Source organism: Trichomycterus rosablanca, chromosome 9, assembly GCF_030014385.1.
Source record: "Trichomycterus rosablanca isolate fTriRos1 chromosome 9, fTriRos1.hap1, whole genome shotgun sequence".
Lineage (NCBI taxonomy): Eukaryota > Metazoa > Chordata > Actinopteri > Siluriformes > Trichomycteridae > Trichomycterus > Trichomycterus rosablanca.
In genome coordinates, this window is record NC_085996.1 from 485,220 (window position 1) to 497,434 (window position 12,215).

Below are 12,215 nucleotides of genomic sequence, written 5' to 3' on the forward strand. Positions count from 1 at the left end.
ATTTACACAAATCATACAAACACAGGATTAAAATGAACTAAAATTTTTAACTAGCAATAAATAAATAATTGTAAATAATAATAATAATAGAGTTATAATTCAGTCCAGTCTGTAATAAAGTCTGTAGTGAGTTCTTGACATTCTTGGTGCAAACACGCCAGGTTCCCGTCACCTCTGACAAGAGCAGCATTGTTGGCACAAGAGTCTCGACTTCATTCCTTAACCTCGGGCGGGTGAACAGGTTTCCATCAGAACCACCTCGGGGTAAAACAACAGAAACTGTAGTTAAAAATGTGAAATCATTAAGAGTAAAATATCAGTTTTACAGAGAGTAGCTTTAGACTCTGCCCACTAATTATTACGGCAGAACTAAAAGGGAGATCGAGCAGGTAATGATATCGATCTGATACCAAGTAAATACAGGGCCAGTATCACCGATATCGATCTGAAATTGATCCTTTTTTAATAATTAAGTTAGCTACCATTGTACTGATGTGTGTTAGGATTATAACAGCAAACACAGCAGAGCAGGAGCGAGGTGAGCATGTAAGATGTGAGAGAAGCTGCTAGTCTGTACACACATGATCTTTACTTTCTGGTAAAATGGGAGAACATGCTGAATGTAGCGGAGAAAAAGTGAAACTAAAGTATCGATCCCATCACGCTAGTATCGATCCCATACCAATACCAACCTTGGGGGCGGCACGGTGGGAAGCACTGTCGCCTCACAGCAAGAAGGTCCTGGGTTCGATCCCCAGGCGGGGCGGTCCGGGTCCTTTCTGTGTGGAGTTTGCATGTTCTCCCCGTGTCTGTGTGGGTTTCCTCCGGGTGCTCTGGTTTCCTCCCACAGTCCGAAGACGTGCAAGTGAGGTGAACTGGAGACACTAAATTGTCCATGACTGTGTTCAATATACAGACCTTGTGTGAACTGATGAATGTTGTGTAATGAGTAACTACCGTTCCTGTCAGTAATGTAACCAAAGTGTAAAACATGATGTTAAAATCCTAATAAACAAACAAAAACAAAACAAACCAACCTTGGTATCGATAATATTGATATTTGGATCGATCCGCCCACCACTAACGTGAGGGTTAAGTGCCTAGGTGGTGTGGCTCAAACTAGGGCAGTTGTAGCCTAGCGTACTGGACTAGTAATCAGATGGTTGCTGATTCAAACCCCACCACTCCCAGGTTGCCACTGTTGGGCCCTTGACAAAGGCCCTTAATCCTCTGTTGCTTAGACTGTACAGTCTTTAGTGTCACACAGAACTAAAGAATATAAAGTATGACAGGAAACATTATGGTTAGTTATGCGTCACACCCTATCTGACCACAGGATTTAAATATGTTCCCATTACACCTTACACAAGGTATCTGTACAGATCAGTACTGGTTTAACATCCTGTTTTAATAGCAGGTCAGATTTAATTTATTTAAATGTAATTTATATATTAATTGTGTCCACTGACAGAGTGTGAGTACATGTGATCAGATCCCTGAGGCAGATCAGCAACATACACACACTCAGTAATAACAGTGTGGTTTGTACAATCAGTGTGTACACAGTGAGAGAAAATACTTTCATTTTTGTTTTCCACAGTGGTACTGCACTTTACTTTGTCCTTTAAACAAAATGTGGTACGAGTTGTTCCTGGTTTGATTAGAAAGGATGTTGTGATTGGTTGGTGAAGCTGAGAAGGACATTAGTTGAACAGAGGAGATGGGACACGTGTGAACATTCCATTTAGTGCAAAATCCATAATCATCATCCAAACAATACAGTAGCAGCACCATATCATGATGCTCCCACCACTGTACTTCACTGTGTGTTTGGGGTTCTCGGGGTAATATGCATAAATGATCTTCTGAACACGAGCACATAAATTATCATCAAACATTCTAGTTTGGGGTTTTGAATGGGCTGCAGGAACAGAGATCATTATTTATTGTTCTTTGTGTAACTGTTCCTGCTGTAGCCTAAAATCAGGTTTAGAAATCTTGTGTGCTTCATGATTCCATGGTCAAGCAATCAGTCCTGGAATATCCTGGTGTGGATCTTCTCAGTGTCCAGATTTATAACCCATAGAAAATCTTGAAAGAAGCTTCTGCGGGAAGAACGGGTGAAGATTCCAGAGAGAGGAATCAGAAGTTTGGTATCATGAAGATGGGTGTAGACAGCATACAGATGTATTATGTGTACAGTGGATATAAAACGTTTAATCAATTAATTTGTCATGTAAATAAATCATTTTATCATTTTTGCACAATCATGCACAAACAATAAATGTCCTTCTCTAAACTGTGGCCAAATGTTGGAGACCTATAATTTATTTTATGTAATTACTTTTATACACATGCGTTGGGCGTTGGTAAAATACACAAACTCAGTAGTTTGATGGGGTGTTTACATATTTTTGGCCATTTAGTGTAAGTATTACACCTTAATTGCAGATGGAATTAAACAAACCATTACACGTGATCACGTAAAATGCCACAGCTGACTGGAGTGCAGCTCATGACATGTTTGAACAATTAGCAGAGACCGGTTACAGGAGCAGTTTTACCACCGACCTAACCCATAAGAATGTTCTGTTAATTGTTCTTAATTGTTGTTAATCTGTCAATGTTATTTAGAACATTTGCCAGACTGTCTTCTGTCTGTCCTGTAAAACTGAGTTCTTTTTTACCATATCATAAAACAGCTCTAATAGATTCAGATCTATAGTGAGGGGGTCACTAAAGTTCTTTAAACTTACGGTCATGTTGACAGAAAAGGTTTAAGATGTTCCTTGTGGCATCTGTGCAGCCAACCATCACAAAGCCATGATGGAGTAAAGATGTGACATTGAGGTACAGTTTGGGTTTTATTCCTGACCTTGGCAAAACACCACAGTTCTGTGTCTTTTGTAAAGGGTGAAGTCAGACTAGCCCTATTTATATGGGCACAGAAAAGTCAATAGCATTAGTCAATCATTATCAGTAATGAAGAATTAGGAGGCCATGTTGAAAATTTCACTGGTATTATAGAACTTTCTACAGCACCAAATTATCTTAATTTCATTTCTATGTCTCTGATACAAAACTGCAGCTGCAACGATTAATGTTCTCAGTTCTCAAAACATTAATAAGTCTCAGTAACAGGAACGCTGATGGAACGCGTTCTGACTTTTTCTGTATTAATAGTAAGTCTCTTTATAAAATAGATAAAAACTGTCAAAGCAGAAAGGATTCCAGTGAGGTTATAAAATATATAACTGATCTTTAAATGAAATATATCTTATAATTTAAAATGTTTTCATTCATCAGTCTGTCGACCTGATGGAGGATAAGGAAGCAGACCCACCTGGATTCAGCTCTGGGTCCATGAGGAGCAACTGGTCAATGGATCATCCATGTAAAATTAAAGGAGGAGAAACTTCTCCTGATCTGAGGTAAAGAAACTTCAGGAGAAATAAGGTTTCTTTCTAAAAGTAAAACATATTTTTATGAATGTAGTTTAGTGTGATTTATAGTTAAAACTGCAGAAAGACGTTTCACTTTTAGCATTTTAAATGAAGCTCGTTGTTTTACTGATGTTTACTTTAATGACGTTACTGTGCATCAGTCTGATGGAGGATGAGAGATCAGACCCACCTGGATTCAGCTCTGGGTCCATGAGGAGCGACTGGTCAATGGATCATCCATGTAAAATTAAAGAAGGAGAAACTTCTACTGATCTGAGGTAAAGATTTACTTGTTAATGGGAGTTTTAGGGCAGAAAGTTGCTTCTTTATCCAAGCACATTTTAACAAGTATATTTTATATCAATTATAAACAATATAGTTAGTATATATTTTATATCAGTTATATATTCTACTGATCTGAGGTAAAATGGATAAAGAATTAAGACTTTTAGGAACTTCAACCACCAAAACCCAGCAGTAATCCTTATTTTTATAAGAATATACATACATAATTACATAATATACATCAACATACAAAAATATCATCATCATTATCATCACAAAAAAATCAGAAACTCTATCCAAACAAACAAACAAACAAAACTAGTTTGATTATTTTTTAATCAGTTAATCAATTAAGTTCATTGAGAGTTTAAAATATTATGCTGGGTGAAAATATACATACATAAACATGTGTGATTAATTAAAGCCTGATTGATGTATGACAGTGTCACTAATGTTTTAGCAGAATCTAATTAATTGTAGCTCAGTTTTTTGGTGGTCGCTGGATTACATTCAACCAAACACATAACTTTATATACCACCATGATTTAAGTTTTCCTAAATACAAAGTCAACTATAGCGTTTCATTTATTCATAGAAAAAATACATTGAAAAAATAATTGAAATCCCAAGAAATTCATAACAGCGTTTTTAACAGGCGTATGTAAATTTTTGACTTCAACTGTATCTATTTTGTTTTAAAAGACAATTAGTAGTAATTGTATCAGTAATTATTAATAGTGTGTAATTAAACATTGTTTTGTTTGTTTACAGAACACAAATACAGCCCACACATTATTTGAAGCATTTGATCGAGGTACGTAGACCAAATGTGCTCACATAAACAAAATACTCCAAGAAATACCAAGATACAAACAATCGTATTAAGCTGAACTTTACTAAATTTAGAGTCAAATTATTTAGTGAAAGTTCTCAGATCTGAGCAAAGACAACAACATCAAAAACACCACTCAGTTGCATGATACCGTATCTACTCAGTCTTCTTTTAATTGTGCTGTCATGAACATAAATATGTCATGTTATTACAGAGGACTGTAGGACATGTGATGTAGCTCCTGGATTTTTCTTTATATCTCTGAGCATTAAATAGTCGGACCATGGACTGAATTTGCTGGGACGCCAGAATAATTGCTTCTCTAGTGTCATGGCTCATGTCCTTCCATCTTGGCAGGATGTAAGCAAAAGGAATGACTTTGGGGAAAAAACTGTGTGTAAGAGGCAATAACTTTACCTCCTGGCCAAAGCTTCAGTCTTGAACCAACAACCTTCTAGTCCGTCACCCTAACCCTGAGCTAGCACTGCCTCAACATCTGTAATTACTTGTAGCTTACAATCAGAGGAAAGTAAAAAAAAAAAGAGAGAGAACGTAAACAAAGTTTGGTAAAAGGTACAAGAATTCCCCTTATATAACAGCACATCTCTCTAACATCTCCTAATTTGTGCTCCTGATCAGGGGACTACGGCTCAAGACCAACCAGAATCAAGGGACCATGAGCAGCAACAAAACGGTGCCAGAGAGGGGGCGCCGAAGAGCACAGAGCTCATACACCAACCAAATCCTACACTGCAGACCAGTAAGATCTTTGGGTGATAGGATTACAAAACCTTACACTAAACTAAACACTACACCATACTTACCACACTAGACGTGCGTCATAACCTAACGTAGGCTTCTCTAATAGCTACACTTCAGTTTAATTATAGTGAAAATGTTAAATGTGGTATTGCAAATTATCAGCTAATTACATTTACATTTTTGGCTTTTAGCAGACGCTCTTATTCAGAGACTTACAGAAGAGCTTCCATAGTAAACATTTCATTATTCTAGTTTAAGTAAACAACAGTCGAAGAACACAAATCTGCTGAAACCTGTTAGAACCAGAAGTAGAACTAGAAGTTTTTTTGTTTTAAGAGAAAATGAGCGTTATTAAGTAAGTAAGTAAGTAAGTACAAGTCAGGTTAAGTGTTTAGTAAAAAGATGATGAAGGTTTTTAATTGTTTTTTAAAGACAGTGAGAGACTCAGATGTTCGGACAGACAGAAGAAGCTCATTCCACCATTTGGGTGCCAGTACAGAGAAGAGCCTTGATGCTCGTCTTCCTTTAGTCCTGGGTGGAGAATCAAGTCGAGCGAGACTAGAGGCTCAAGGTTCCGTGGTACAGAGCGGGTTTGATTAGACCTTGAAGGTAGCTTTGTAGGCGAGCATCAGTGTTTTAAACTGAATGTGTGCAGCTACAAGAAGCCACTGAAGGGAACAGCAGTGGGGTGATGATGTGGCAGCAGTGGGGTGATAATGATAATATGATTGTGTTTATTAGAGCTGGAACTGATCACTGTGTGTCAGCAAAAACTCAAATCCAAATTAGTTGAGAAGTATAGAAGAGTTTCTGAAGGAATTCAACATACTGGAACTTTAATACTTCTGAATGAGATCTACACTGAGCTCTACATCACTGAGGGTTCGAGTGGAGACATCAATAGTGAACATGAGGTGAGACAGATCCAGACGGCATCTGGGAGACCCACAACACAGGAGACGACCATCAGATGCAACAAGCTCTTTAAAGACGGGTCCATCAGAACCGTTCTGACTACAGGAGTTGCTGGAATTGGAAAAACAATGTTAATAAAAAAGTTTGTTTTGGACTGGGCTGAAGGAAAAGCAAACCAGGACGTGATGTTCATGTTTCCACTTCTTTTCAGAGAGCTGAACTTAATAAAGGAAGCACAGCTCAGTCTGATTCATCTTCTTCATCAGTCTTTTCCAGAAATCAAAGATTTACAATCAGTTGACTTTGATTCCCAGAAAGTTGTTTTTATCTTGTGTGCCCTAGACGAGAAACGACTTCCCTTAGATTTTCAGAAGAATGAGATCATACGGGATGTAACAGAACCAGCCTCCGTGGACATTCTGCTGACAAACCTCATCAAGGGGAACCTGCTTCCATCTGCTCACCTCTGGATCACCTGTCGATCGGGAGCAGACGATGAGATCCCTCCTGAGTGTGTAGACCAGGTAACAGAAGTACGAGGGTTTAACGACAGTCAGAAAGAGGAGTACTTCAGGAAGAGGATCAACGATCAAAGTCTGGCCGATAAAATAATCCGACATGTGAAGTCTACAAGAAGCCTCCACATCATGTGCCACATACCAGTCTTCTGCTGGATTTCAGCTGCTGTTTTTGAGAGAATGCTGAGTGGAGAAGAGAGTGGAGAGATCCCCAAAACTCTGACTCAAATGTTCACCTACTTCCTGATCTTTCAGACTAAACACAAAGACCAGAAGTACCAGTTTGACGCTGACAAAACCAGACAGACTATACTGGCTCTTGGAAAACTGGCCTTTCAACAGCTGGAAAAAAACACCATCATATTTTATGAAGAAGACCTGAGGGAGTGTGGCATTGATGTAAAAGAAGCTTCTGTGTATTCAGGAGTCTGCACCCAGATCTTCAGAGAGGAGTTTGGGCTGAACCTGTTCAGCTTTGTACACGTGACCGTTCAGGAGTTCCTGGCTGCATTATATGCATATCTCACCTTCGTCAACAAAAACGTCACGGAAAAACAAACTACTGATCTGTCTGATCTTTTTAACCAGAAAACAATGTCAGAATTCCTCAAGACAGCAGTGAAGAAAGCTTTGCAGAAAAAGAATGGCAACTTGGATCTGTTCCTTCGCTTTCTTTTGGGTCTCTCACACAAGTCTAATCAGAATGCCTTACGAGATCTCCTGCCGGAGACAGAGATCAGCTCTCACAGCCAAGAGGACATCATCAAGTACATCAAGAAAAAGATCAAAGATAATCCATCTCCAGAGAAATCCATCAGTCTGTTCCACTGTCTGAACGAACTGAATGATAACTCTCTAGTGCAGGAGGTTCAGAACTACCTGAACAGTGGAGATGCCAAACGTCCAAACAGAAGCAGACTGTCCTCCTCTCAGTGGTCAGCTCTCGCATTTGTGTTACTGAGCTCAGATGAGGAACTGGATGAATTTGATTTGAGGAAGTACGAAGCATCGGAGAGGTGTTTTTTAAGGATGCTACCAGTGGTCACAGCTTCCAAAAAAGCAATGTGAGTAGTTTCTCATACGTTTACACTGTGTATGAAAACGAATTGTCCGTTAATGCAAGTTTATAAAAATGTAAAGCATCAGAGATACAGTTGTTACACAAATTTCTGTTTCAGGCTTAACGAGAGTAAACTTACGAAGAAAAGCTGTGAGGCTCTGTCCTCAGTTCTCAGCTCCTCCAGTCTGATAAAACTAAACCTGAGTAATAATAATCTGAAGGACTCAGGAGTGAAGAGGCTCTTTGCTGGATTGAAGGACCCACCACAGTGTAAACTGGAGATATTGTGGTGAGATAAACACTCAAACTTAATGTATATTCAATAATCACTACCAATTAGGGACACTAAATGTAGAGCCAATAGATAAATATACATTTATATTAGGGCTGGCAAAGTTAACGCGATAATAACGCATTAACGCGATCTCAATTTAACGCGATATAAAAAAATTGTGCCGTTAACGCAAATTCTATTTGGCTCTGCGAGTCATCCGTAGTTCATGTTGAGACTTGACCGTGCACGGCATCTCTCATTAAGACAGCGTTTCTCAAATGTAACTGAGCGTCGTAGTGATGCACTCGCTTAATAAAGAAATAAATACACGCTATATTCACAAGTTGTCGGGAGCAGAACACTTCTGTTACGGTACCGAATAGCGGACAGCTAGAGTCGTTAGCCAAGCATGCTATTCCATGAACTACGGAAGCCCCAAAGGGTCAAAACACACTCACTTCGTGTAGAAACGTCCATCAAACCATTGTGACGATACAAGCACAGAAAAGTCTACGCCTTATCCCACCTGAAGCACCGCTGATCTACAATGTTTGCTGATGGAGAAATTTTAACCTACAATCTGACATATATGAAGTCGAGGGTCACTGCTGGATAGTATTACTGCCTAGTATGTGAGTGAATAAAACAACCTTATAGTTTTCTCTTGTCCCAGCAGTTTTTAACATGAGTACATTTAGCATAAAATGTGTTCACCATTTTAATTGTAACATTTCACTTAAAAATCCTTGTTTTCTATAACATTTACACAGATTAACTATATGAAATTTTGAGATTAATCGTGATTAAAAAAATTTATCGTTTGACAGCCCTAATTTTTATACATTGAAGGACACCAGTCCATGGTAGGGCCTCTGTCACACCACAGATACCTGGTAAACTGACATGTTAGATTAGTGGCATCCTGTAAGTGCCAGCTTGAGAGTGCCAGTTAATGACATTTACATTTAATAAGTGGTTTACCAGTGTTTGTGATGATCTGTATGTGCTGATTCTGTGAATGTGTGGTGTTTAAGATGGCAGTGTTCTGATACCTCATCATTTCTCTTCCAGGCTGAGTGCTTGTAAACTTACGAAGAAAAGCTGTGAGGCTCTGTCCTCAGTTCTCAGCTCAGAGTCCTCCAGCCTGATAGAACTAAACCTGAGTAATAATAATCTGAAGGACTCAGGAGTGAAGAGGCTCTTTGCTGGATTGAAGGACCCACCACAGTGTAAACTGGAGATATTGTGGTGAGATAAACACTCAAACTTAATGTATATTCAATAATCACTACCAATTAGGGACACTAAATGTAGAGCCAATAGATAAATATACATTTATATTAGGGCTGGCAAAGTTAACGCGATAATAACGCATTAACGCGATCTCAATTTAACGCGATATAAAAAAATAGTGCCGTTAACGCAAATTCTATTTGGCTCTGTGAGTCATCCGTAGTTCATGTTGAGACTTGACCGTGCACGGCATCTCTCATTAAGACAGCGTTTCTCAAATGTAACTGAGCGTCGTAGTGATGCACTCGCTTAATAAAGAAATAAATACACGCTATATTCACAAGTTGTCGGGAGCAGAACACTTCTGTTACGGTACCGAATAGCGGACAGCTAGAGTCGTTAGCCAAGCATGCTATTCCATGAACTATGGAAGCCCCAAAGGGTCAAAACACACTCACTTCGTGTAGAAACGTCCATCAAACCATTGTGACGATACAAGCACAGAAAAGTCTACGCCTTATCCCACCTGAAGCACCGCTGATCTACAATGTTTGCTGATGGAGAAATTTTAACCTACAATCTGACATATATGAAGTCGAGGGTCTCTGCTGGATAGTATTACTGCCTAGTATGTGAGTGAATAAAACAACCTTATAGTTTTCTCTTGTCCCAGCAGTTTTTAACATGAGTACATTTAGCATAAAATGTGTTCACCATTTTAATTGTAACATTTCACTTAAAAATCCTTGTTTTCTATAACATTTACACAGATTAACTATATGAAATTTTGAGATTAATCGTGATTAAAAAATTTTATCGTTTGACAGCCCTAATTTTTATACATTGAAGGACACCAGTCCATGGTAGGGCTTCTGTCACACCCCAGATACCTGGTAAACTGACATGTTAGATTAGTGGCATCCTGTAAGTGCCAGCTTGAGAGTGCCAGTTAATGACATTTACATTTAATAAGTGGTTTACCAGTGTTTGTGATGATCTGTATGTGCTGATTCTGTGAATGTATGGTGTTTAAGGTGGCAGTGTTCTGATACCTCATCATTTCTCTTCCAGGCTGAGTGCTTGTAAACTCACAAAGAAAATTTGTAGAATTCTGTCCTCCATCCTGAGCTCAGAGTCCTCCAGCCTGAAGGATCTGAACCTGAGTAACAATGATCTACATGATTCAGGGGTGAAGCTGCTCTGTGATGGACTGGAGAATCCAAACTGTAAACTGGAGATCCTGAGGTGAGATTCATCACTCTCACACTGTAGATAGATGTTACACACTAGAGCAACTTGTTAGTTTAATATAATATATGTTTCACTCACAGCAACATTAAACAATAAAGCAGCAACAGTCCTGATTACACCCATGATGATTCATTCTAACAATGTTCTGAATGTGTTTGAGGCACTTGGGTGGTGCAGCTGTAAATTGCACTAATCCAATCCTGCTGGGAACCATGGATCAAATCCCTGGCAGTGCTATCTGCCAATCGGGCATCTACATACAGACATGATAGTGTGTTCCAAAAGCTCTGTTTAAGTCGTGTCTTTCCATAGAACCAAGTTCCAGTCAAAGTTCAAATAGTTCACTTTTCATGTTGCTCTTTTACAGTGGATATGAACATTTTTAAGTGTGTATACTGTAAACACTGTTTATCTCAGTCTTTTCCATGTTAATAATGAATGACTACATTTGGACACAGTGTTGTCTTATAATTACAACCCCCTATAACCCCCATTTTATTCAAGCTAAGCTGAACTATAGGCTTTCGATGATGTTTGTATACGTAAATTTGTTAACTTGATGTCTCATTTTCTCCTCAGGTTGTCTAGTTGCAGGATTACAGATAGTGGTTTTACTGCTCTGGATTCAGCTCTGAGAAATAATCGCTCTTCACACCTGAGGGAACTAAACCTGAGCAACAATAAAGCAGGAAAATCAGGAGAGAAGCTGATCAAAGATCTACAGGAGTATTTACACTCCAGGCATTAATTCCCGTCACGACACTGCTGAGGTAAACATGTACGAGGAAACGTTTCGTATCTGTAAGTTCACACACTTGTTCTTTTATTACTGACATGAATTCAGTTGGACCTGTTTTGTTTAAGCATGTAAGAAAGCAGATCTGGTCTGGAAAAGCGATATCTGGTTTTAAAGAAGAGGAAAGAGCAGCACAATCCAGCATTCTGCTTTTAAGAAATGATCATATGAATTAAAACCATTTAAAACAGTTACGGACACGTTCTGGCTGTAATCTGATTATTTATATGGTGATGTGGGTGGCAAACTTTGATGATTTGATTTGACTTGGATTTCTGCAGAGTAAACGTAAGCCATCACTGATGAGGTGATGACCTGGAAATAGTGAGGGCACTATTGGAGGGCACCGGGCGAAAGGTAAGAAACCAGTCCTATAGACCAGACTGCATCGGAGTCCACACAGAATGGTCTCGGAAATTCAACCCAGAACTGCAGTGAAGAGACAGCTCTACCCACAGAGCCAGTGTGTCAGTAAGGAGAAGAAAGAGTAAACCTGAATCCTCTGCCTTTTGTTTGTTTGTACCGGATTGTACCGTCATGTTTTTATACTTTGGTTACATTCATGACAGGAACAGTAGTTACTCATTACACAAGGTTTATCAGGTCACAAGTTTATATCGAACACAGTCATGGACAATTTAGTATCTCCAATTCACCTCACTTGCATGTCTTTGGACTGTGGGAGGAAACCGGAGCACCTGGAGTAAACCCACGCAGACACGGGGAGAACATGCAAACTCCACACAGAGAGGACCCGGACCGCCCCACCTGGGATTCCTCTGCCTTTTACTTTCCTGCATATATATTATACATTCCTGAAAATTTTCATTTGTATTGAGGCAAGTA

At 39.1% G+C, this 12,215-nt stretch overlaps 1 protein-coding gene across 1 annotated transcript; it reads left to right on the forward strand.

Moving 5' to 3' along the window:
• Positions 1-4,890: 4,890 nt before the first annotated feature.
• Positions 4,891-11,321, forward strand: LOC134320189 (NACHT, LRR and PYD domains-containing protein 3-like). Its single transcript, XM_063001509.1, has 7 exons — positions 4,891-4,920; positions 5,200-5,320; positions 6,064-7,819; positions 7,934-8,104; positions 9,161-9,337; positions 10,394-10,567; positions 11,153-11,321. Exons 1-7 carry the CDS (start codon positions 4,891-4,893, stop codon positions 11,319-11,321), a joined length of 2,598 nt encoding a protein of 865 aa, XP_062857579.1.
• Positions 11,322-12,215: the final 894 nt, after the last annotated feature.